This window comes from Acomys minous (assembly GCF_964271855.1).
Source record: "Acomys minous genome assembly, chromosome: 17".
In the NCBI taxonomy this organism is placed as follows: domain Eukaryota; kingdom Metazoa; phylum Chordata; class Mammalia; order Rodentia; family Muridae; genus Acomys; species Acomys minous.
The window spans coordinates 13,044,209-13,070,461 of NC_140500.1; the positions used below are offsets into that span (position 1 = coordinate 13,044,209).

Below are 26,253 nucleotides of genomic sequence, written 5' to 3' on the forward strand. Positions count from 1 at the left end.
CACAGCGATCCGCCGGCCTCTGCCTCCCGAGTGCTGGGATTAAAGGCGCGCGTTGGCATATAGCTAATAGATCAAAAATCAATCCTTCTGCCTGATACTCTAAACTTGTCGTCCTGACCTTTAGTTAATCCTTTCTTTTCCTATCTTATATTTAAAATAAAGTTATTTGAACTCCTGGATCAATATAATTTCTACCTTTAGTGTAGTTTCGTTAAGGATAGAAAACTATTAGAACTTTAGGGCTGTTTCCAATGTCTTCCCTTAACCTCACCATGAACTTTTACTTCAGTGCAATTTCTATCTTTATTATAATCCTGTGAAGGAACACTAGAATTTTAAAACTGTTTTCTTTTGCTTCTAGGTAGGCACCATGGTGTGTTGATAATGGCATGCTCAGGATCTCTTTTCTTTCTAAACTAGTTCCTTGTTTCCGAAGCTGAGCATAAAGACCTAGTGATTTTAATTATAGTTTGTCAGCTTTCAAAGTTTCTCTAAAATTTTCTTCTTTATTAATTCTTCTAAAATCCAATAAATAATTTACCCAAACTCATTTATTAATAATCTAACAATAAATCTGAATAAGTTTTTATAAAAGACTCAATTTTCTGCATAGCTGTATTTTCCCAGGGAATCACCACTGACTTTATTAGTTTTTATTAGTATCAGCTTTTACTAATTTTCACTTCTAGCCTTTGGAGAGAAGCCTCTAACAGGAATTTCTGCAGTGAAGGATCAATCCAGGGCATCCAGGCACTGGAAGTTTGTCAAGCAGTGCCCCCAGAATTCTTGGCCTCACCAAACATCAAATTCTGAATTTCCATAAATGCAATTATAGGTTCGGTTCTCCCTAGTATGGTTCTAGAGAGATGGGCTTATTTCAAACACATCTCGCACAGCATTGGCAACACCTGCACAGTAACTCAAGGAGTCCTGTAGTAATGTTTCCATTAGCAGGTGATTTCAAATGAAGACTCTAATCACAGAGGCCTAATTAGTAACTGGGAATGATGGCTCTCATTTCTAATTGCAGAATTTGGGAAGCTGAGGCAGGAGGATTAAGAATTCAAGGTCAGACTGACCTATAATATTGAGATCCTTTCCACAACCCTCCCACGCACACAGTCAACCGCATCACAACTGCTCTAAAATGTCTTCTTTTCTTTTTATTTTTTTTAATACCCCAACCCAGTACGAGGTTCTTATGGCATATGATACCCACAAAAACCAAACGATCCCAGTGGCTGAGAACCCCAACTTCATCTGGAAGAACCACAGACTCCCTAATGATGTTCCTGGACTGGGTAAGACACACTTACTGAGTTTTCTTTCCCCAACATGGCGTCCATGGAAGCTGTGTGGCGCTATCTTGGTTTTCTTTTCTTCTCTTCTTACGTAGACTTTCTGGGCTTGTGAATGTGGGTTTTATAAGCCCAGTGAGCTACACGGTTGTTCTCATTAGACACAGCCGCATTCTAACCCCATTTAGAACGGGGTTAGACAAGTGGGTCCCCTGGAAAACAAGGTCAGAAGATGGGCAAAATTCAACAATCCTAGAGGTGTGTGCTTTACTCTGTACACATTTTACTGCAACAGACGCAAGGAACATTTCCTCTATTTTAGCAAGGAATATTTACCATGTCAGGTGGACAGGTTCAGTGAACGTGTCCCGGAAAGCCTCCTGCTTCACAAGACAAACATTTGGGTACAATGATGGTGACTCACATAAGATGTGGTTCTAAAAGCCTGAACATGGCTTGGCCTTCATGTGTGCAAGAAGCAGAAAGACTATACGACTTGGACCCTGTCCTTCAGCAGGGATGTCAGGGGGCCTCCATGAACCATAAAATTCACAGCACATTCTGGCTGTGACTGGCTTGGCCAGTGCATAGTGTAATGATCAGTAATTCCATATCTAATCCATCATCTTTAAGACAAAGACCTTAAATTTTGACAGACAGTTATACTCAAAAATGTGAAAATACCATTAACGGGGCTCTAAAATTTATGATATTCTTAACTGAACACCACACAACCAACTGAAATTTATTCTTTGCAAGGAATTAAATGATAGGAAAGTAGTAACACTGAAAAGAAAATGCAAATCTAATAAGACCCCAAATTTGTAGATATAAAACTGAAAAGAAATATACGAAGTTTCAATGCTAATTACCATTGAGTGATAAGATTGTGGAAGAGTGTTGCCCCTGTTACATCTTTCTGAACTTTGAATTCTTTTTCACCATATCTGTATTCATTTATGACTTCTTAAAGTACTAAAAACTCTGAGCTAGAAATACTTCTATTCCAGCAGGATTCTGTGGCTAGGAACTGGAAGTTTGATAGTTTGTTTTTTTTTTTTTAAGGCATATCCCTGGTCCAATGGGCTAGCTTGTATTAAAACTGTAACTGTTTCTAAGATCCTTTTGGTCTGTGAATCCAACTAGATGGAAAATGATCAATTTAAAGCAGTAAGGAAGTGTAGGAGTACATCCTACCAAACAAAAGTTGACCCAGAGATAACTCCAGGTTCGTGGCTGTTTTTAAACTTTCTGTATATTATCCCCAGAGCTGTCTTCATGCTTCCAAGCTTAAACCACCATTTCAGCCATCTCTGTCTCTGTCCCTGTGACTCTCTGTTTCTGTCTGGCTCTATTTCTCTCTCCCTCTCTCCCTTCTCCTCCCTCCACTCTTCTTTCCTCTCTCTCTCTCTCTCTCTCTCTCTCTCTCTCTCTCTCTCTCTCTCTCTCTCTCCCTCTCCCTCTCCTTCCCACACCCCTCTCTCTCTCATCTCTCTCTCCCCTCTCTCTCCCTCTGCGGGGCTGCAGGGGAAATTACTCAATGGACTAAGGGCTTCCTCAGGACCTGAGTTTAGACAGGCAGACAGACAGACAGACAGACAGACAGACACACACACACACACACACACACACACAGAGGGCACCTCAAAAAAAAAGTTATGCATCTGGCTGGGACAGGTGGAGGCAGGCAGGTCAGTGGATCAGGGCACAGTCCAGCTCCAGTTCAGTGAGAGACTTTATCTCAAAAACTACATGTCATAAAGGAAGACACCCAGTGTTGACTCGGCCCCGCAACTTTATGCCACCTTGTCATCCTCTGTGTTATGTCTTCTGACCACTTGAAACTGGCAAACATCACGATTTAGCTGAGGGAACGTATTTGTTAGGTAGAGGAAAGGGTCTGAGTTGGGTCCTCAGGACCTCAGCTGTGATGATGAATCGGAGATGTAATCCCACTGCTTATGTGGAAAGATGTGAACCAGAGAGACAGGACACTCTCCAGGGGTCTCCAGGACAGGCCTGTCATCCCTTTGATCCCCTGTGTGGGCTCAGCCTATCTGACTAGCCACGCAGGTGTTCATTTCTGTCTCATGTCTCAGCTTGAGTTTGTCCTAAAGATGCCGCTCTGCTGAAGAGCACAGCCTGCCCCCAGAATAGGCACTGCCTTTGAAGGGACCGCAGCACATGGGGTGCTCCCCTCTGGGCCCCGGATTAGGCGCAGACCACAACCAGATACTAATTTCCAAACAAAATGATCTGTTATTAAGCAAAGCAAAGAGCTAAGGTGGCTGAATCTGAACCAGGCGGAAGCAGCAGCAGATAGCTTTGCAGGTGTTAATTTTAAGAGGGGAAAGGGGGAGGTCTGTGTTAGGATGAGCTAGGACAAGCAGGTGAGCGCTGACTGTGCATGTTAATCAGGTTGGCCAAGTGGGGAGTTTTGATTGCTGGCCCCTGATGTCTTCATAGATGGGCCTTGGTGATCAGCCTCAGGAATGAGTCATGCATAAGGAAGTGGGCAGATAAGGGACTAGATCTTGGTGGCAAGCTTTAGGATTGTAACCTAACTGCTTAGCAAGGGAGAGTAAAGGGGTCAGTGGTGGGGGCGGGGACAAGAGCTGCTGCTGCCATGTTTGCCTTGCTCCAGCCTGTTGGAACCCTTCAGCCTCCAGACAGGCTCTCAAACCTTCATGGACTCTCACCTCTCCTGAGCTTTTCTCAGCATCTCAAGAAATGATCAGTGGGGCTCTTGCCCTCCGTGTGCTGTGACCCCTGGCATAGCACTCATGTCACACTTGCTTGCTCACATGTCTTCTATATCACATACTACACACGTGTGGGATTCACTCATATCCTCTGCTAAAACACAGTGTGCTGGAATACTTAAATACATAAATAAATAACTATAATATAACTGCAAATATATTTCTACTCTGGACACAGCACTAGTTATATAGTTGACCCATAGTCGAAGGCTATTGGGTTAACACAAGTCCATTTATATTTATTCTATAACTAAAAGCTTTTTTCTCTGACAAAGTAGCATATTAATGAGTTTCCCTTCTGCTGTGCTGTCACAAGGCTTAGAAGTTATGTTGCATTTACATTCATTGTGAAGCCAGAAGAATGTAATAACCAGATTAGCCACCAGAGGGCAGCAGAAGGCTTGCCTTAGAAAGAGCGTTAATCTGACTTCACCAAAAAGCAAAACGGAAACTCAGGTTGAATTTTAAAACAACTGCTTTTAGCCAGGTGTGGTGGAGCCTCAAACCTGTAATCACAGCATTTCGAATACTGAAGCAGAAAGATTACCATGCGGTTGAGGCAATCCTAGGCTACAAAGTGAGTTTGAGGCCAGCCTGGACTACACAATGTGACCCTGTCTCAACAACATGAGAGTATTTCATTTAAATAGTATGCTTAAATATCTAATTATTGTAATTATGTCATTGTGTGGTCAGGAAGGGACTGAAATGACCTGAGTCTTTCCAACTCTTGGTGTGTGTGTGTGTGTGTGTGTGTGTGTGTGTGTGTCTGTGTGTCTGTGTGTGTCTGTGTGTGTAGGGTGTATAGGGTGTGTGTAGGGTATTTGTAGGGTGTGTAGGGTGTGTGCAGGGTGTGTGTAGGGTGTATGATTCCACACTGTAGGGTTTGGTTTGGTTTCTACAGGTGTGTTCTTTGTCTGGGGACAGGGGTGTGTCGTGGTATGACTGTGTGGTGGTGGGGGGCAGGATGGAAGTGCCAATCACAGCAACATACTGAATCCATCAAAAGAAATATGGCCATGAAGGCATGAGCCCTGAGATGGGAGGATTCTTCTGCCTAGAAGAGAGAAGAAAAACATCAGTAACCCCAGGGCAAAGTCATGCTTGCAAAGCAGCCTTCATGGAAAAGTGTTCCAGTTTTACTAAGTGCTAAGCATCTGCTTAGCAGGGGGCAGGCTCTGGAGAGAAAGAGTGGGGGGAATTTTAGGACATAGCATAATTAAACAAAACCATTAAAGACACGTGACATAAGTTTATAATAAAGGAGTTTCTTAATATATTTGAATATTTGGGCAGCGCTTTCTTGTCCCAGTAAAATAAGGAAGGCCAAAGCTTTTATTACAAAATTTCAGCCATTTAAAATTAGTAATTCACCCATGATAGGTGCAGGCAAGCTTGTAGACAGCTGTGCTGTGCCCTTAAGGATTCGGTGTGTCCTGGTGTCGTGTGAGAGACTCTATGGGGTGGAGTGGAGTGCTATTTTAATGGGAAATCTGTTCCTCCCTTTTCCTGGAGTAACTTCATTAGTTACTTAGAAGTGATGTCGGTCCCTCCTCCTCCTCCTCCTCCTTCTCCTCCTGCTTCTTTCCTTTCCCTTCCCTCCTTGCTATAAGAAAAATCATATACCCATTGTCTTCCCAGTTCTTATGCATTTCATCCCTCTCTTTGAATCCTTTCTCTGAGCCCACCTACTTGCTCCAGGTGGGGACCACTGCAGCCAAGACTGTCCTGTGAGTTTTCATTGCTGAGGCCTTCTCACTCTGAACCTGTCCTTTGTGTCCTTGCATGTCCGATTGTCTTGGATTCCACGTACTCTTCTGAGAATCTGTGAATTTAGAGCATCTACTCAACACACACACACACACACACACACACACACACACACGCATGCATTCATACCACAACACACACACATATGCACACATACCACAACACACACACACATACACACACACATTTTAACAAATAAAATCACATTACTGTCTTCCCTCAATAACCTAGAAAGCTTGCAAAGGATTAGCACGCAGCACTGTGGCTTAATATGCTAACTGGCTTTCTAGGAATGTGTGTCCTGCAGTTAAAGATAGCAATCTCTTTCTTCCTGGCAGAGAACCTCCTTAGACACTCAGTCTGGAGGATCTGAGGTAGGCTTATCTCCCTCCAGATTGTGTGCTGAAAAACTGCTTAACTTTCTAACGACAATAATGCTTTTGGTTAGAAATAAAGAGCTGATAGCTGTGCCTGTTGGCATGTACCTATAATCCTGACACATTGGGGGGGGGGGGGGAGGTGCCCATCGTGAGCTTTAGGCCACACTAAGCTACCTAACAAGAAAAAAAGAAATTGCAAGCATTGCTGAAGGGAATCCACTTTTCCTCAGCACACATAGCAGCTTTCTTCAGAGCCTGTGGACACTGGATGAGCATTACCAATGAAACGATTAATAAAAGATCGGGATTTTTTTCAAAGGGTCTCTTCCTTCTCCTCGCCTCAAATTATATTCCACCAGGAGACTCTGGGGTGTGATCCAGCTCCTCTGTGGTCCCGCTAATGCATTGACCGTTGCCTTCCTTGTCCCAGGCCCTCAGATCCTGATGATTGCCGTCTTCACGCTCACCGGAATTGTGGTCCTGCTGCTGCTGATCGCCCTCCTAGTCCTGAGGTACCTCCTTCCCACAGGCTCCCCTTCCCAGACCTGGGAAGTATTTTGAAAGTATTCTACTTCAAAAGCGGTTGTCAAAGACAGAACCCTCCCTTTCCCACCCCCTACCCCATCCCCACCCTCCACCCCTGGCGCCCCATGTGTAGATTAGAACCCTGGAGTCACTGGCACAGAACTTAAACCGCAGTTCTGGGCTGTTGAGTTACGCATGTGCTCCGGCTACTTCCGGTGAGTACGGGAAGACCGCAAACGTGCCATGTGTCCAGACAGCCACGTTATAAGCAGTATGTAACCAGCTATCTTCGGAGATCTTTTGGTGTACTGTGAGAGCTTGCAGGACCGTTGTACAGTATAGTGTGGGAGGCTAGAAGAAGCTCAGAAACCGTCCATTGTTACCAGGTGTGTTGACCCATACCTGTAATCCCAGGCGGAGGCAAGAGCAGTTAAGTTTGAAGCGAGCTTGCACTACATAGTAAGACTCTGTCTGAAGAACGAAAACAATAAAAACAAAGATGTCATCTGTTGCAAATGTCCAGAGCACAAGGAAAGAGAAACAGACTCGGCCTGCCAGATGATCAGTAGGAACAGCTGAGACCCCGGCGTACTGAGGGTCAGAGCCATGGCTTTCCTGCATGACTCGCGCAGAGCATGCGCCTAACTGGAGACGTAGGACTTGTTAAACACTTGTTGACTCTATAAGCATTTTAGCTTCTGCCTGTGAACACTTAACACAGAATATTCTTTCTCAGATTGTTTTCTCTGTGGAGGGGATAGACTGGTCTTAGCTCTGAAGACAGAGTTCATATCCTAAAGCTGTGTTCCTCAGAATACAGGAGACTGTCTACAACGTGACCATTTCATTAAGTGGGGGGAAAAAATCCCTCTCAGGAACTAAGGCCAAATCAGTTGATTGACTTTTCCAGGGGAAAGTCCTGAAATAAAATAGGAGATAGCTCTGGTTATCACTAAGCCTGAAGGCAGAAGCAGTGATCCCTATGAATGACAGTTCTGTGGAGTCTCCTGGGCCAGACATACCAACCTGGCCGCCTTCAATGCCTTGGCATTCATCCAGCCTGCCTCTTGCTTAGGGTCACAGTGGCTGGTCTAAGGTATGCTATTTGACACGTGTTTAATAAGGGAAAACTCAGAGTCGACGGAAGTAGAGCAGGAAAGTTAAGCATTCTGTTTAGGGACCATTGAGAAGTGAATGGCAAACGGCCTTGAGGACATGTCAGAAAACTCTAATGACAAAACAGTAAAGGTAAATTCAGAGACAGACAAGTAGGTCAACAAAGAGTCTTGGCATGTGAGAGGGAAGGAATTACAGGCCAGCCAGGAAATGATGTTGGGGACAGTTGACATTCCATCCAAAATAAAATGAAAGCTACGTAATACAATATGCAACAATGCAGCCCCCTTTATGTGGGGCTTTAGTGCTAAGGATCTACATGTGAAAACCAAACTTCAAAGTTTAGGTGAAATGAATACAAGGTGATCTTTCGAGACAAGTTTTGAGTTAAGAAAAGTCATAGAAGAAAAGGGAGTAACTGTGCCGTGAAAAAAGGAAAACTTTTATACAACAAAAGCAAAGCAGCACTGGCATAGAAGAAAGTATTTGATAATGAAAGGAGATAGGATTTGGGTTTTTTCATACTACATAAATAAATTCACGTAAGGGAGTAGGAAGATGGCTCAGTGGGCAAATGCAACTGTGCAAGCATGAGAAGCTGAGTTCAAATCCCCAGAACCCATGTGAAGCCCGGGATGGTGTGAGTATCTGGGATCCCAGCACTTTTACAGAGAGATGGGAAAAGGAGACAGGGAAAATGCCAGATACTCACAGAGTGCGCAGCAGAGCAAGCTCCTGCCTCAAATGAGTAGAAGGCGAGGGTCAGGAGCCAGAATGCTCCTCTGATCTCCAGAAGCACTCTCTGGTGAACACATGTACACATGAGATTCAGCACACAGACACACATGTGTACACACACACACCAATCCACAGACTCACACACACACAAGCACACACTCATGCACACAGACCAATCCACACACACACTCATACACTAATATACATACTCACACACATACTCACATATACATACACATACATACCAGTCCACACACTCACACATGCACACATGCACACACATACCAATACATACACTCATACATATATATATATATATACACTCACATACACACACCAATAAACACATTCGCATACACAGATTAAAATTCACGCAAGATTATTTAAAAAAAAACGATACAACAATAAAACTGAGAAAATCATTAAACAACTCCATGTAATTTTTTGATGCTATATAGTCTATAAAATAGCCAGCAAATATTGGGAAAGATCCTCTCTACAGAAATCAAACAAATAGAAAATTAAGCAACAACGAGCCACCATATTATTTACATCATAAGTGTTTGAAAATGTGGCTGGCCTTGAACTTGCTATGAAGCCAAAGATGATCTTGAACTCCTACTCTTCCTGCCTCCACCTCCCAAACGCTGGGTTCCAGGCGTGATCCTCTTGGCCTGACTTAAACTCCTTGTTTTAAGGGCAGGCCATGACAAAGGACCCGGGTGACTTAGGGATGTAGCGAATTTAATGGTGGTTTCAAATTGTACATGTTCTGCCTCTCAGGGTCATCAGGGTTCTATGTGTTCAGTTCTGGTTTTGCTTTTATTGTCTTTCATTTTTTTCACCATCAGTTCCCATCCTTTCTTATATGAATTACTGTCTGACTGAAGGGCATGGGAAAGTGAAATGAAGAAAAAGAAAGAGAAGAGCCACAATCATTTACTTAGCAGTTGGGGGCCACACCTCAGTGTCTGCTGGCCTGAGGACAGCCAGGTCACAGCCCTAAGGTTTTGGGTTTTTGTTTTGTTTGTTTGTTTGTTTGATGTTGGGGAGCCAAATAGAACAGATGCTTTAGGCACCTCCTCGTGCTTCTATTCCTGTGCAGAAAATACAAAAGAGATAATGAACTGCGGCAGAAGAAGTGGTCCCACATTCCCTCTGAAAACATCTTCCCTCTGGAGACCAATGAGACCAACCACGTCAGCCTGAAGGTGAGGCGGCTTCACTCGGAATGGTGGTGACTACCTGACAAACCATGGGTAGCACGGTAGCCACCGTGACAAGCAGGGACACTTGAGTTCACCCTGGAATCCAAGACTTAGCTGTTTTCACCTTACAGGAGAAAGGGTTTTTGGGGCTCACTGTTTTGGGACCAGTGACAGTGGCAGTTTGCTGCATGGCCCACTCATAACTCACGGGATCAGGAGAGAGACAGCAGTCAAGCTAGAACCCTCCCAAGGTCTAATCCCTAGGGTTTGTTCCATCTCCATGTCCCAGTGACACACTTCCTTCAGCTAAGCCCCACCTCCATGTCCCAGTGACCCACTTCCTTCAGCTAAGCCCCACCTCCTAACCACTCTAGCACATCCCAGAACTGTCCCACCACCTAGGCGCCAAGTATTCAAACACATGAGCCTATGCCAGGCATTGTACCTTCAAACCACAGCAGTGTGCCAGTCAGTCTCTGCCTTTGACCTGGAAGAGAAAGTCCTATAGGCTCCCCTCACCCTCAACACTCATTTCCTCATGCTACCTAAGTGCCATGTAGTGTGGCCATTGCTAAAGAGGCCTCTGCTGAGGTGTCTAGAAGGTTCCCTTGCCTGGGAAATGCAATCAGTAGCCAGTGTGAACAAGTCACCTGCATTTTCTGTAGCCAGGAATGCAAATCCCCAACAAAGAGCCATCTAAGTAAGCTTTATCATCCTGCCTTTGCTGATGACACGCAAAAGCAAAGGATTACTGAGAATCTGTGTAGGGACACACAAAGACAGTGACAGAGGATGGTAGACAGATAGATAGATAGATAGACAGACAGACAGATAGATGATAGGTCGGTAGATAATACAATAGGTGATTGATTGATAGATAGATAATAGACAGACAGATATATGACAGATAGACAGACAAGTAGATTTAATAAATAATAAGCATTACCCTGCTTATTTTCTCCTGAGCCCACAGATAATAGGTCTGGAATTCCAAAAATGTGGCTACAGTTTGAACCCAAGTTAACTGTAGATTTTAAGATTTAAAAAAAAATTTTTTTGAGACAGGTTTCTCTGTGTAGCCTTGGCTGTCCTGGACTTGCTTTATAGACCAGGCTGGCCTCGAACTCACAGAGATCTCCCTGCCTCTGCCTCCCGAGTGCTGGGATTAAAGGCGTGCACCACCACGCCCAGCTGACTTGAAGATCTTCCTGCCTCACACATAGCGTAGCATTATCACTATTTCTACACTAAAGCACAGAAATGGAGTCCATAAATTCTCTCAAGTCAGGGAAGAGCTCACAGGCAGAAGTAAAATCAATTACACTTTGGAGCTTCTCTGCTAGCAATGTGATCACATTTCGCCACACAGGAAGCAGGGGGGGGGGGGGGGGGCCGCGGGGGGGGGGGGCGGGAGAACAGGAAGTGGTGCCAAGTTTCATGGGTTTTCTACCTCCTTATCCTATACGCTGCCTTCTGGTGGTTTGGACCTGCTCACAGCGGTACAGGGGTGACATGTTCCTTTGTCCCAGACTGGCTTCATGCTCCAGAGCCCTCCTTCAGTTTTCCGAACTTGACACATAAAAATTCTACTCACAAAGACGGGCCTATCTCAGACAAATGTCAGAATGAAATCCATTGCCAGTATTTCACAGTAAAGAGTAAATGACCATAAGACAACTGGGTTTCCAAAGGCAACACTTGCTGGCTTAAGTTACTGAAATGATTTACACAGTGTCGTAAGAAAAACTTTGGACACGTTAAATTCTTAGGTGACATTTACAATCAATTACCTCTCCTGTAATGCATATATAAAATGAAAAAAAAGATGGAAGAGAGAAGAAGGAAAAAGATAAAGAAGAGGGGGAGGAGAGAAAGAGTCAGGGAGCAGGAGATGAGAAGGAAGAGGAGGAGGAGGAAGAGAAAGAAGGAGGAGGAGGAGGAGGAGGAGGAAGAGGAAGAGGAGGCCACAGCAGCTGATGATAAGCAAGTGTTACCATTGTAGCACCAAGCTTTTTTAAAAAGGAAAGACTTTATTACATATCAGTTGACTAGTAAGGAGTCCAGGAAATAATTAAATCTGACTGCCTGTGAATTTATCAGGAGAACAAATAGAGGAAAGAGGTTGTTTGCTAGTTGGATGATAAGAAAGCAACCTTTCGGCTTCTTCTGAGCAGGAGTCCCTGGATACCAGGCCTCTTTACAGGTCTCGTGTTTCCTTTGAAGGTGAGCAGCTGTTGTATGCTGTGAAGACAGTTTTGAGCCCGTGAGGTTAAAAGTCACTTCCGGGAGAGGCTACCTCTTTCTCTGCGCGTGCATGCTAAAAAGCTCACTCCAAAGTCCCTGCATGGATTCTGGAGTCTTTTCTCAAACGTCAACCTAAAAACGTTGTTATTTGAGTGAGAGCTTTCTATGCAGACCTTGGCCCGTTTCAGCACTCCTGGGACTTGGTCAAGCTGTTTTGTTACGTTTAGGATAGCCTCATAAAGTTATCAAGGATAATAACACACCTGTCCTAGTTCGGGCTACTACTGCTGTGATGAAGCACCATGGCCACAGGCAATTTGGGGAGAAAAGGATTTAGCTGGCTACACTTCTACAACACTGTTCATCATTGAAGGGAGTCAAGGCAGGAGCTCAACTCCCAGCTCCTGGAGGCAGGAGCTGATGCAGAGGCCATGGCGGAGGATGCTTACTGGCTTGCTTGTTATGGCTTACTCAGCTGGTTTCCTTATAGAAGCCAGGACCACAGCCCAGTTTTGGCCTCACCCACAGTGGGCTGGGCTTCTCCTCTATCCATCACTAACAAGAAATCGCACTACAGGCCTGCCTACAGCCAGACCTTATGGACGCATTTTCTCAACTGGGGGTTCCTCCTCTCGAGTGTCAAGCTGACATAAAACTAGCCAGCACAACAAGTTCTACGAGATGCAAATTGAAAGATACACCAGTCTTAACCTTTTTCTGCATTTAGACCAGAAGTCAGTGGCAGGAAAGCCAGGAGCCATCCATAGCCTGCAGTAACGTACATGTATGTGTGCATGTGCTCACGCGTATGTATGCACACACATTTGCGTGTTGTTCTGTGTTGACATTTTTAGCTCAATTGCTAGCCTATAAAATCATGGAGTGGCATAAGAAAAAATCCACATTTCAGGCTTCCTTTTGAGAAATCAGCTGCTCTGGCAATTCTAAGCCAGACCCAGGATTGCTGGGCACGTGTGGTGCCGTTCTCTCATTTGCATGTCTGCTTAAGCATAAAATTGCAGTGAGCTTTTGTAGCACCCTTCTCCAAGAGCATGTGCCAGGAGATGGCCTAGGCCAAGGTTCCCAACAGGAGGGGAGTCAGAGGGTCAGGAAGCAAAGAGAACTCTTGATACTCGTAAGACCATGATAGGGAGGGAGGACAAGCCAGAGCACGAGGCAGTAGATACCCAGAGAGAAGAGCAGCTGATCAGAAGGAGCAAAGGCCACACCCATGGAGAGCATCAGGGGCCTGGCCAGCATTCGGTTGAGCACTCAGCAGACACTCTCACGGAGAGCCTCTCAGCCTTTGGCAGTGGACGGGCGTAGATCTGAATCTCTGAAGCAATTGTTCTTTTCTCCTCCAGATTGACGATGACAGGAGACGAGATACAATCCAGAGACTGCGACAGTGCAAATACGACAAGAAGGTTGGTGTAGCTCTCCCCCACACTGTCCTGGACACTGCCCTTAGCCCTACTAGGTGTTAGTATAGCCCCGCCCTTCCACCCTCCCCACCCCCATGCTCTGAGCTCTATCAGTTAGTATAGTCCCCTCAGTGTCATGCAACCTCTTGGTTAATTTAGTCCCCCACTGCCCTGAGCCCTGTCCCAGTGTGTGCTGGGTGTTCTGACACACAGTTGTCCTGACCCCTGACCTTGGCAATGCAATAATAGAGATGCTCAGGTAGCTGCAAGAGACCACTCCGAGTTATACCCGGAAGGCCGACTCTGCTTCAGCTTTACAGAAGCCACAGGCTGGGGACATGGAAGAGCAACATCCTTATGAGACGTAGAGAATAGGAAGGAAAAGGAACTGTGAGACTCAGATTGCTCAGGGCTGCCCTTCCTTAGACTTTAGTCCATACCCCAAAATCTTATATCAGGGAGGAGCCCTTCCTTCCTTGTTTTTCCTTCCCATTTTTCCTCATTTCCTCCCTCCTCCCCTCCCTCTTCCCACTCCTTCCTCCCTCCTTCTTTCCTTTCTTCCTTCCACTCCCCCTGGTCATTCTACAAGAAATGTTCAACCTCCAGCCTACTACGTCCCAGTTACTAGGCACCGTGCACTGTGAGTGCTCCAGAAAGTTTACGATGTAATGCACCCCACAAAGCAGACTTCTGCAAGGTGCACGTGATGAACTGTACCATACTCTGCCTTCCTCTTTGTCCATGCAAAGACTCATGCTACAGCAATCCCCCCGCCCCTTTTTCTCAACCGATCTTGGCAGAAAGTGATTCTGAAAGACCTCAAACACAGTGATGGGAACTTCACAGAGAAGCAGAAGATAGAATTGAATAAGGTATGCACCCCCATGTGCCAAGCTCCTCAGGAGCAGCTCCATCCCATAACCCTGAGGTTCCCAGTGGTGCCGCCACCCACAGAAAATCGCCTGGCAAAGGAAAGGGCCACTTGGCTTCTTGTTGACAGTCTACCAAGAGACGCTGGACAGTGAGAACTAATGTGGCCTAGGAACAGCCCTTGTTTTATTTGAAAATAGTTAGAACTTTTATTCAATGTGGTTGGGTGGGACAAATCGGGTACCCTCCCCAAAAAGTGCATTTCATTGGTACTTGAATCTGCTCACTGCCCTTGTAAACAGCCTGATCTCCTGTTCTCCCAGTTGCTACAGTCCGACTACTACAACCTGACCAAGTTCTACGGCACCGTGAAGCTGGACACCAGGATCTTTGGCGTGATAGAGTACTGTGAGAGGGGATCCCTCCGGGTAAGGAGCCAGGGTCATTTCCGGTTGCCTAAGTGGTCACCGCATGAAAAAGGAAAAAAAAAATGTGCTCCAGAGATGGCTCAGTGGACCGCCTGTAACTACAGTCCCAGGGCATCTAACACTCCGTCCAGTCTCTGTGCGCATCGCACACATGTGGTGCACGTAGACACGTACAGGCAAGATGCTCATACGCCGAGAATAAAGCCAACTAAAAGCTTTTCTCGAAGAAATGACATCAGAGAGTCATCAGGAAACGTGATCAGAGTCATCAGATTGCATCGCTCAGTCCTATGATGACATCACAAGCAAGCCAGAGGTATTCAGAAAGGCAGAACAGGCGTAGGAACAGAAGTAGAAGGGAAAATGGGGGGGGGGAGGGGATGAGCAAGTGCTTTGAGACTTGTTTTGGATTACTTCACTTGCTTTTGCGTTGAAAACACAAGAGTGTTCAGATAGCATCAGGTGACCTGTCCTGCTCCGTCTGACCCCCTGCCCCACCCCTACTCTTCCCCCACCCCCCATCGCCCACCCCCTCACTCCCCCAACCCAAGGATGAGTAGATGATGACTCAGCAGGCGCCAGGTGGCCCCAGGCATCCTGGATACACAGCTCCAAAGCTGAGCAGGACATGGACAGGCCGAGTCACGTTCACAGCAGAACCAGGCATCAAACCAGGCCCCTCACGTCACTGAGCACTGACATGCAGACAACGGGGCAGGTGCCTGAAACAGGACTAGAAAAGGGCAAGAACACGATAGAATTCAAAACAAGGGCTACAAAGAGGGCTGAAGTACTTGCTCCTGACTCTGCCGAGCGGCTGGCCCTATGCTCAGAGGCTCTGGGCCTTCTGCCGCCTTTCATCAAGGCAGCCATGTAATTTATCAGGATACTTTGGGCGCAAAGGGGACTATACTGATGGCTACCAGACATGAACTGCCACCAAGCCTGAGAACCTGAGTTCCATCCCTAGAGCCCTGTGGTAGAGGGGGTGAATCGTTTGATGCAAGTTGCCCAAATTCCGTAAGAGCTCTCTAGCAATGCACCCCCACCAAACGTATACAAAATAAATAAATCAGTGCTTTTTAATACCTTACTGCCTCATAACAGCTTGGAGGCAGCAGCTTTATCCACTGAGCCTTCTCAGCACACAGATGGGCAGGGTGGGGGTGGGGCAGCAGGGGGGGTTGCAGGTGATGGCAGCACTCAGGAGGCTGGCTCAGGTGCCTGCCCGGATGGATGCGCTGTAGAGGTCCATGGAGAATTATTAGCGCAGGCTGTGCTGTGTTAAGAGGCTCACCACAAGGGGCAACAGTGGCCTCCTTTCTTTCTTCCTCCCTTTTTCTGTGTCAGGAAATAACATGTTTTAGAAGCTGGGTGCCAGGAACGAGGGACCCCAAAGACCAAACATATTTCGTGTTTTCTTACATCAGCACACCAACAACGAGGGACTAAATTGCAATTCCCACACAAAGACTACCAGCTTGGTTCTTCTAAACTCCAGTGACTAATTCCCGTTGCCTGTATAAACAGTGTTTGAAAGTTAAACAGCTACCATCCTCCAGGCTCCCGTAACAAGGCTGACATAAGACTGACAGTAAAACTGACCACAGCCTACGATTATTAATGTACACAGGGAATACCGATCAAATGCTGCAGTATCAAACCCGTTGTACACCAAACCAAGACACGAACAATAGAATTTGGTTAATTCTGTGTGGATTAAAAACATGACAGTGCATAACACCGAAGATCACAGGACAGCCATATGATTGGTGTGTTTGGGGCGGTGCGTGAGCACGAGCGTGCACACGTGTACAAGCGTGGAGGTCAGAGCACGACGTCAGGCGTCTTCTTTGCTCATTCCCACCTTATATTTTGAGGGAGGGTCTCTCACTTGAGGCAGAGCTTGGAGGTTTCAATAGGCTAGGTTGCCAGACTACTCTGGGATTACAAGAGGCCCCTGTGGCTGCCTGATGTTTGTGTTGGTGCCAGGCCTCTGGGTCCCCATCTCCTGCTCGCAGGGAAGTGGTTACCTACTCTACCATCCCCCATCCTCCACAGATCATGTTGATGGGCCTTAAAGTGATCACTTTAACTGACACTGGTAAAATGAACATACGACCCTAATATTAACTGTTCCCAGACTTTGAAAGCTAGAAATATTACAATAGCTCAGGAAATCGCACATAAGCCTGCAAGTATGACTTTATAGGATAAGGCCATGTGCTTTGTATGAATATACATTAAAGAGTAAAAGAGGAAATACCCAAATAAGAATAGATCAAGGGGTGCATCCAGCGTGGGTCCCCTTTTCTGACTTTTGGTATTTTGTCAATTTTGTTCAGATTTTATAATGCTTGTTTGTATTCAAAACAGAAGGGCACCGAGGTGTGGCTGCTGGCAAATGCGAGCTGGCTAGGTTGGACCAGTGGGTAGCCTAGGGGAGAGAGGGAGGTGTTACTGCAGACGCAGCCTGCTCACAAACTCCCTCCTTACCCTGCAACCCAGGCAGCCTGGTCTAAAATGCCTGTAACTCTAGAATCTCCTGAGACATTATTGGTGCCACACCCAAATTAAGACAAGACTCCAATTAGGTTTTTTTTTTCCTAAAATAAGAAAGAATTGTTATATTGTATCAATTAATGTTCTCCTCTGGGTTACACTGAAAACAGCTGGGGACTGTTTTAACTAAAGCCTGCTTTATAAGAGCACCCAGAGATTGCATTAGTTCAAGGCACATCACCTCCAGCTCCCAGGGAAGTCAGGAGCTCTCTAAAGGGCAGACTTAGAAAACCGAGAGCAACTAAGCCAACTGAAGTGATTAACATTGAGGTGGAGACATAAGCCTAATGAAGGAGGTCTCCAGAGCGACTCCATGCTTAAAACCCAGATGGGCGTGGCGGCACACACCTGTAATCCCAGCTCTCAGGAGGCAGACGCAGGAGAGCCACATCTCCAAGGTAGCATAGAGAGTTCTGTCTATGTGCAGTGCACCGGTGACACCGGGAGCGTCAGGTCTCGTGGGCTACCAAGGGAGACGCTGCCTCAAAACCAGATTGTTTCAAAGCAAATGCTTTCATCCAGTATTCATGAGATGGAGCACGCTTCCCCAAGGCCAGTCTCCAGGCAGACTCTGCCTGTCCTTCTCCCCTCCCTGATAGTGGAATCCTGGTGTGCTTGTTTGGAGGTTTTGAGACAAGGTCTCGCATAGCCCAGGTTGACCTCACACTAACCACATAGCCCAGGCTGCCCTCGAAGATCTGCTCCTCCTGTCGCCACCTCCTAAGCACAGCACTTGTGTGACAATGACAACCAATGGTTATGTTTCTGCTTTCTGTGTTTATGGTATGATATTCTTTGCGGTTAACTCGGGCTACTATTCTGTACTGTTATTTTAGAACATACTTCCATTTATTAAAAACAACGACAAAAAGTTCATGAAGAGCAGCACGCTGTGTTAGCCAGCAGCACAACACATCTCACCTTTCTGTTCCTTCATCTCTTTCCTTTTGTTTTTGGCTTTGTTGTTGTTGTTTTGTTTTGTTTTTTCCTTCCTCAGTCAGAGTCTCACTACATAGCCCCGGCTGACCTCCAGCTGGTAGAAATCCTCTCGTTTAAGACTCCTTGAATCACCGTCATTTTGATTGCACTTGATTTGTCCTCCTATTTCTCATTGTTCATCTTATGGCCCTGGAAGCAAGACCTTTTGTGTGTGTGTGTGTCTCTGTATGTGTGTGTCTATGTATATGTCTGTGTGTCAGTGTGTGTGTGTGTGTCTGTGTGTCTGTGTGTGTTGGTGTTTGTGTATGTATGTGTGTGTGTGTCGGTGTGTGTCAGTGTGTGTGTGTGTCTGTGTGTCTGTGTGTGTGTTGGTGTTTGTGTGTGTCTGTGTGTGTGTGTCTGTGTCTATGTCAGAGTGGTAGAGAGGGGGAATACCATTCTACACTAATGCGTGTCAATGGTTTGCAGGCTTTGTGCCCTGTGGCCTAGACTTTGAGGTCCTAGGCACTAGGTTTTTGTGAGACCACCATATGATAAGTACACACCAAAATCACCTAACATACTTCTTGGACCGTAGCCTTGTCAGACAACCTGTGACGGGATGTGATCACAAAATGAGGGCTGCAGCATCCCACTTGCTTCCTGATTCAATGGCCTCGTTGACTGGATTATTTGGCTCGTGAGCTCCACGCTGTCTTTCCCTGCAGCATTTCATCTTTTTCCTTATGTGTGTGTGTTTTCTCTCCTGTTCAGGAAGTTTTAAATGACACGATTTCCTACCCTGACGGCACATTCATGGACTGGGAGTTTAAGATCTCTGTCTTAAATGATATTGCTAAGGTAAGAGACATAGAAACATTCATAAAACTGAAATAGCGTAACAAGCTGCTGGGGTCATCTGTAAGATGACAACGATGGTAGCTATGCCATATGGCAGCTTTGATAAAATAATATGTGTATTCACACATTTTCATAGAGTTGTTAGAAGGAAAAATACCATATGAAATAACTTCCAAATCTGCTAGGTTTTAGGAAATAATTCAGTCCAGACATTTCCTTCATAAATGTAAAGTAGGATTATCAGTATTTTAGATCAAGGCAGCAGAGAGCTAGAGACATGCATGTGTTCATGGTCCAAATGAGCAGTAAATGAAAACCTGTAAACATACAAGCAGGGCTGGCGAGGTGGCTCAGTAGGTAAAGTACTTGCCGCTCAAACACAAAGGCCTAAGTTCAAGTCCTACAACCCACATAAAAAATGTCAGGTGTTGTGGCACACGTAATTCCAGAACTGTGGAGGAAAAAACAGACAGATACTACAGGCTCAATGGCTAATCAGTCCAGCCTAATTGGCAGGCTCTGGTTCCTGTGAAAGACGCCTGTCTCAAAGCACAAGGTCAAGGCTTCCCAGACAGCTTAGTGCCTGAAATCACCTGTCACACAAGCCTGACAATCCCCAGACCCTACAGCGGAAAGAGAGAACCAACTCCGGAAAGCTGTCCTCTGGCTCCTCAGGTGTGCTGTGGCATGCATGTATCCACATACAAAAACAATAATAAAGCACAGATTTAACAGAAACAAAACAAAACAATGTGGATGGAACCTGAGTAACAATACAGCCAGGGGTGGCCTCTATACTTCCCACGCCCCAATACACACACACACACACACACACACACACACACACACACACACACACACACACACACACGTGCATGCACGCACGTGTGCATAATCACAAAGCCCAGTGTCTTGGGTAGTACACAGCTGTTCAACTAGAGTTCGCACTCGGCTTCCTTCTCCTCTGTAGCTGTGGAACTACACCTCAGAGCAGATAGGCAAGCACTAGGGTTTTCACGATACTTGTGAAACAAGGCTCACGGCACTGAATTAAAAATTGGATGCTACAGCAACGCATAAGAAGAAATATACTCAAATGTCATTTCTTTCTTTCAAATGGCCATTCAGCCAAAGTGTGTGACGTCTCTTTGTTTTCCCACCACCTGAAAAACTACAGGGGATGTCGTATCTGCACTCCAGTAAGATTGAAGTCCACGGGCGTCTGAAATCCACCAACTGCGTGGTGGACAGTCGCATGGTGGTAAAGATCACAGATTTTGGGTGCAATTCCATCCTACCTCCCAAAAAAGGTCTGTACCTCTTTTGCTTGCATTTTAAAATTTTTCTGTCTAACTCGCATAGAATGTTCAGGAAACAGTGATGAGGCAGGCAACATTCTGATTCTTTCTCCAGGCCCCCCTCTCTGTCAGTCAGTGAGTGTTTTTTTAAAAATGTATTTTATTTTATGGGTATGGGTGTTTCACTTGCATGCATGCCTGTGCACCACACGTACACAGTGCCCACTGAGCCCAGAAGAAGACATCAGACCCCCTGGGCCTGGGGTTATCGATGGCTGTGAGCTACCATGTGGACACTGGGGATTGAAGTCAAGTTCTTTGTGAGAACAGGAAATGCTTCTAACCACGGAGCTCTCTCTCTCCAGCCCCTCAGTGAATGATTTTAGAGTTAAACAGATGTCCTACGTGGACGTTTTCCTCAGTGGTCAGCTCTGTCTCCTGAGATGAGTGAAAAAGCTCAAGGAACTTACGGACCGTGGAAGCTGGGACAGGAAGAGCCTGGAGATGCGTCTGATTGAACTCATCCTTTGTAGAGGATGAGCATGAGATCACAGGCTGTGCAAGAAGACAGAGTACAGATCAGGAGACCCAGTTCCCGTATAAACATTACCACTCACTAATCTGTGGTGCAAGATAGATACACAGATATATACTCTGTGAAATGCAGCCTCATTGGTCATCCTCAGGATTGGGGGTGGGGCGGGGGGAAGGTCCAGAAAAGGAATACAAACACACACAGGTCATATGGAGGGCAGACATGCATGCACTTCTCCTCTGGTATTGATTAGAAGTCATAGCTAAGTGGCATCAGAAACCTAGAGCTGAGGTTGTATTAACATACTTCCTAGCTCAAAAAAAAATCGTATCCCCAATTCTTTTGGGCTTTATTTTTCTAAATAGAAGAAAACTCATAATTCTGCCTCTGTTCCCCAACTCTGTGAAGTTCAATATGAGATTGGACCAAATACAAAGAGTTCTTTTGTGTTCTTTTTAGCATGTATATGTGTATGTGGTGTGCTTGTGTGTGTGCATGGTGGGGGCAGTATTTACACATGTATGGGCACACATACATGTTATGCTTATTTGTGTAGTAGCCTGAGGCTATGTCAGAGCCTTCTTCAATCATACTTCACTTTATTCATTGAGAGAATCTTTTTAAAAAAGATTTACTTATTATTTATAAAGTATTTGGCCTGTATGTGAGCCAGCAGGCCAGAAGAGGGCACCAGATCTCACTGTAGATGGTTGTGAGCCACCATGTTGTTGCTGGGAATTGAACTCAGGACCTATGGAAAAACATCCAGTGCTCTTAACCTCTGAGCCATCTCTCCAGCCCCATTGAGGGAATCTTATAACTAAACCCTGAGTTTGTGGATAAGGCCATTCTGACTAGCCAGCTTGCCCTGGGGAACCCTGTCTCCCTCCACCCCAAGCACTGGAATGGCAGACAGGCACTGGGCCCACTCACTGTGTGGGTTCTGGGGTACCTGAACTCAGGACCTCACATATACACAAGTGCTTTCCCCACTGAGCCATCCTTCCATGCCACAGTGAGTTCCTACAGTAGACCTGCTGGCTGCCAAGTTGGGTCATAAAGCAAAGAAACAAAGCTTTTTGATCAGATGACATACACCCCACTTGCCTTAGCATTGCTCAGCTGGGTCTGCCAATCACGGGTGTCTGTTACCTGAACTTTCAGCATAAGTAGAGCCACCTCCCTCCAACTTTGGATGTCTCACCCACAGACCTGTGGACCGCCCCCGAGCACCTGCGCCAAGCCAGCATCTCTCAGAAAGGAGATGTGTACAGCTTCGGGATCGTCGCCCAGGAGATCATCCTTCGTAAGGAAACTTTCTACACGCTGAGCTGCCGGGACCAGAATGGTGAGTCAGGCCTCTTTCACAGCCTAGCATGGAGCCAGATGATCTGCATTCAGGACTCACCTAGACCCACATCCCAGGCCTCTCATCTGCTTAAGTAAAGACTGAGTTGCACATTCTATGAGGATTGCAAAGGCTCAGTGTTAGAGAGCTCAGCCAGGTGCCATAATTATCCATGTTAAAGGATCTCCCTTCACTTACTGGCTGTGGTGGTTCGTGCCTGTGATCCTAACACTTGGGAGGAGGAGGCAGGGTCAGGAGATTAAGGCTAGCCTCAGCTTCCTAGCCTACCATGGAACCTGCCTACTATCTGAATTAGCACATAGAATCTGTTTACTATATGAACTAGCACACGCTTACTATCCGAACTAGTGAGACCACACAGGCCTTTCGCTCTCATCAGAAACAGAGCTTAGTTTTTCAGCACAAAGGAAAATACTTTGTTCTGTTCACCCAGTCTTCACTTTCTGAGCGTTTACTAACTCATGACTGTCAGGGAGATGAGACTCGGGGATCTGGGAGTCTGGATGAGTGTGGGAATAGAGAGCTGAGATGTTCCAGTGTTAAGAGTCTACCTATGAGGCCACACCTGGCTTAAGTGGGAAACCACCCTTCTCACTTTGTTCATGGCTGTGGGAGGCTCTGTCCCACTCCTACTTGACTGAAGGGTCATCAAGGGGTGAACCGATTCAGACTCGCTGGGGTTCTTCTTGTAATGTACTTTTTCCTCACACATTTAGAGAAGATTTTCAGAGTGGAAAATTTATACGGGATGAAACCGTTCCGCCCAGATCTGTTCCTGGAAACTGCAGATGAAAGCGAGCTGGAGGTGAGTGGACCGTCCCAGCATTCAGTGGTCTGTCTGCTGGAACGTTCTAGCATGCGAACTCAGTGGATGAAACAACAAAAATGTATTCACACAGAGTTCTGGAAGCTCTACACAGCCTCCATGTTCTACAGAGGTGGCCCGTTCCTCCCTCGCCAGCTCCTGGTGGCTTTCCTCAGTTTGTAGCCACACATTCAAGCACCGCCTCTTTGACACATCCTCTTGCCTCTTCTGTCTTGCCTGCTCTTATCCCTTCTTCTAGTCGGAACATGACTGGCCCCATGTGGACTCACCCAGGATACACAGCACCATTGCCTCATCTCGAGACTTTACAGTTGGTCACATCTGCGAGGGCCAAATATGACAGTCCCCTTTTCTGGCTTCAGTTACCAGAAACTACCAAGATTCAAAATAGCTAAATGGGAAACAGCAGAATAAACAATTTATAAACGTTAAGCTGTTCTTCACGGTAGAGCTTCGTGCCACGCGGCCCTAGTCTATTGAGACAGAAGCCGTTCCTCTGCCTGCTGTGTCCACGCCGTGTCCACTCCCTGCCCCCAGCCACTCGGCGGGCACCCAGGCTGTAAGACTTACTGTTGGGGCATTGAATGAGGAGTTCAGGTAACCCTGTTACGTAACAATGACCCTCCAGTGCATACACAGGGATGCTGGCAAATTCAGGATCATATTGTGATTGTTTTTTACTTTATCATTAGTTGCTATTATAACTTAACAGGGTCCACCTACAGCTAAGCAAGCGTAGGGCTCTCTACGATCCTCACTTGAAGTTATCCACTGGGAACCTTGGGATCATCTCTCTGAGACAAGGAAGGAATGGTCTTTGGTGACATCCATAGGACACAGGGATGAGGACACAGGGATCTGGGACTCCTTGTTCCTACCCCTCCCCAAAGCCTCTTCTAGCTCAAGGAAGAGCTCAGGCTCTCTGTGAGTTCGAGGCCAGCCTGGACTACAAAGCAAGTTCCAGGACAGCCCGAGCTGTTACACAGAGAAACCTTATCTCAGAGAGGAGAGAGAGAGAGAGAGAGAGAGAGAGAGAGAGAGAGAGAGAGAAAGAGAGAGAGAGAGAAAGCACTCTGAAAGCATGGGCATGGTGGCTCATATCTATAATCCCAGCACTGAGGAGTTCAGGTTAAAGTGTATATCACAGTGTACATTTTTTGAAAGCGAGGTACATGTGATGTACGTGTCAGAATTATAAATACTTATGTGGATTTAAAAAGAAATATGAGCCAGCCATGGATGTATATGTCTGTAGTCCCCCAGCATTTGGAAGGTAGAGGGAGGAATATCAGGTATTGGGGTCCAGCCTGGGGTACATGAGACTTTGTCTCAAATAAAAACAGCAGTGCCTCAGCTGTGTAGATAAAGAGCTAGAGGTGATATTACAACACAACTGATTCAGTAGCTGAGACTAGTATTTTATAAGCTAAAAGAATTTGAGTATGTTTTGTTTTAAAATTTTACTTCAAAATTTACTAAGCTGGATGAGCTCGCACATGCCTGTAATCCTTACACTCGAGGGTTAGATTCAGGACAACCAGGAGGAGTTCAAGGTCATCCTCAGCTACATAGTAAGTTAGAGGCCAGCCTGGGCCACGTGAGACCTTGTCTCAAAAAACAAACAGACAAAAAACAAGAAAGTTGTATGCTGGCCAGATGATGGTGGCGCATGCCTTCAATCCCAGCACTTGGGAGGCAGAGGCAGGCAGATTGCCATGAGTTTGAGGCCAGCCTGGACTACAGAGTGAGTTCCAGAGCAGTCAGAGCTGTTACACAGAGAAACCAGAGAGAGAGACAGAGAGAGAGAGAGAGAGAGAGAGAGAGAGAGAGAGAGAGAGAGAGAGAGAGAGAGAGAGACCTTTGAAAGCATGGGTATGGTGGCTCATACCTATAATCCCAGCACTGAGGAGGAGGCAGGGGCAGAAGGACTTTGAGGCTAGTGTGGGTTATATTGTGAGCCTCATTACACAATTAAAGAAAGAAGAAAAGAGAAAAAAAGATGAGAGGGGTAGCAGGAGGAGAGGACATTATAGCCCAGGATTTGAGCTGCTGAAATGTGTCCCTACCACTATTTCACACACACATACATACACACACACACACACACACACACACACACACACACACACACACACACCAGCAGATCCTTTCAGTCACCCCCAATGAGAAGAGAAAGTTTCTCCAGGATCCTGCAACCTCCCAAATCCTTGGGTCCTGGAGCCTTTGCATATAAGCTACATGCAACCTGGGATGCCTTAAATCACCTCTGCATTACATATGATCTTAAAACAATATGCAATAAACCCCATGGAAAAATCTCTGTTACGTTGTATGATACTGTATATGCCCAGTACGGACTTAGTTTTCCCCTGAATATTTTCAACCTGTAGTTAGTGGGGTCTCAAATGCTAGAGAGTGGAGAAGGCTGATGGCTTACAGATGATTAAAGCCGCCTTCATCAAAGCAACATCCGCAGTTCATCTCTGTTGCTGAGTGGTTCTGCCACTGGAAACCAGGCAAAGAGCTCTGTCCAGTAACTGATCCCAGTAGAACGTAATCCCGAAACCGATTCTTTAGCAGCCCCCACCCCCACCCCGATCACTTTGCCTTCTGCTCCTCAGAGGGGCATGGCCCTGTTAAGGCAGGGGCATCACCCAGCGGTGGCCTTAGTTCCCTCCCGGGAATCATTCAAATAAAACCCAAGAAAGGGGAATTATGTACTGAACCATTTATCGGCCTGTTGTCAACCAGAGTGGAGAGCAAACTTTATTTAAATAAATGGCTATAACTTCTCTTTTGGATCAAGTCACAAATTTGGTGGCAAGTAAGAGGATTGGCCGCACAGGCTTCTCTTCTGTCTCCTCTTCGTCTCCACCTCCCTTTTGTCTGTGCCACGTCTCCACCACGGCTGTGCACCGCTGTCATGGGGGAACCCTAAAACATAATTACAATTGCCTTTTACTCATATAAAATTCTGAGCACACACATGTGTGTGTTCAGCTAATGCCTTAGGGTGCGGCCTGAACACAAGACGTTTCATGAGTCACCCTCAGGAAAGTGACTTCTAGCTGAAGTTGAGATTAACAGACAATCAAATTCTGTTCTTATGTAGACACACTTG

The 26,253-nt window shown here is 46.0% G+C and overlaps 1 protein-coding gene across 2 annotated transcripts in view; it reads left to right on the plus strand.

Moving 5' to 3' along the window:
- GUCY2C (guanylate cyclase 2C) overlaps positions 1–26,253 on the plus strand; it is a gene marked incomplete at its 5' end in the record, with an annotated part of 70,091 nt that overhangs the window by 26,561 nt on the left and 17,277 nt on the right. Inside the window, 10 exons of one of the 2 annotated variants that reach the window (XM_084765394.1) lie at positions 1,190–1,301; positions 6,641–6,722; positions 9,695–9,800; positions 13,406–13,468; positions 14,266–14,337; positions 14,659–14,763; positions 19,018–19,104; positions 20,282–20,414; positions 22,148–22,285; positions 23,023–23,111. In XM_084765394.1, coding sequence (XP_084621520.1) covers positions 1,190–1,301; positions 6,641–6,722; positions 9,695–9,800; positions 13,406–13,468; positions 14,266–14,337; positions 14,659–14,763; positions 19,018–19,104; positions 20,282–20,414; positions 22,148–22,285; positions 23,023–23,111 — 987 coding nt within the window. The remainder of the gene's footprint in view (positions 1–1,189; positions 1,302–6,640; positions 6,723–9,694; positions 9,801–13,405; positions 13,469–14,265; positions 14,338–14,658; positions 14,764–19,017; positions 19,105–20,281; positions 20,415–22,147; positions 22,286–23,022; positions 23,112–26,253) is intronic. The other variant, XM_084765395.1, reaches the window with a different exon arrangement.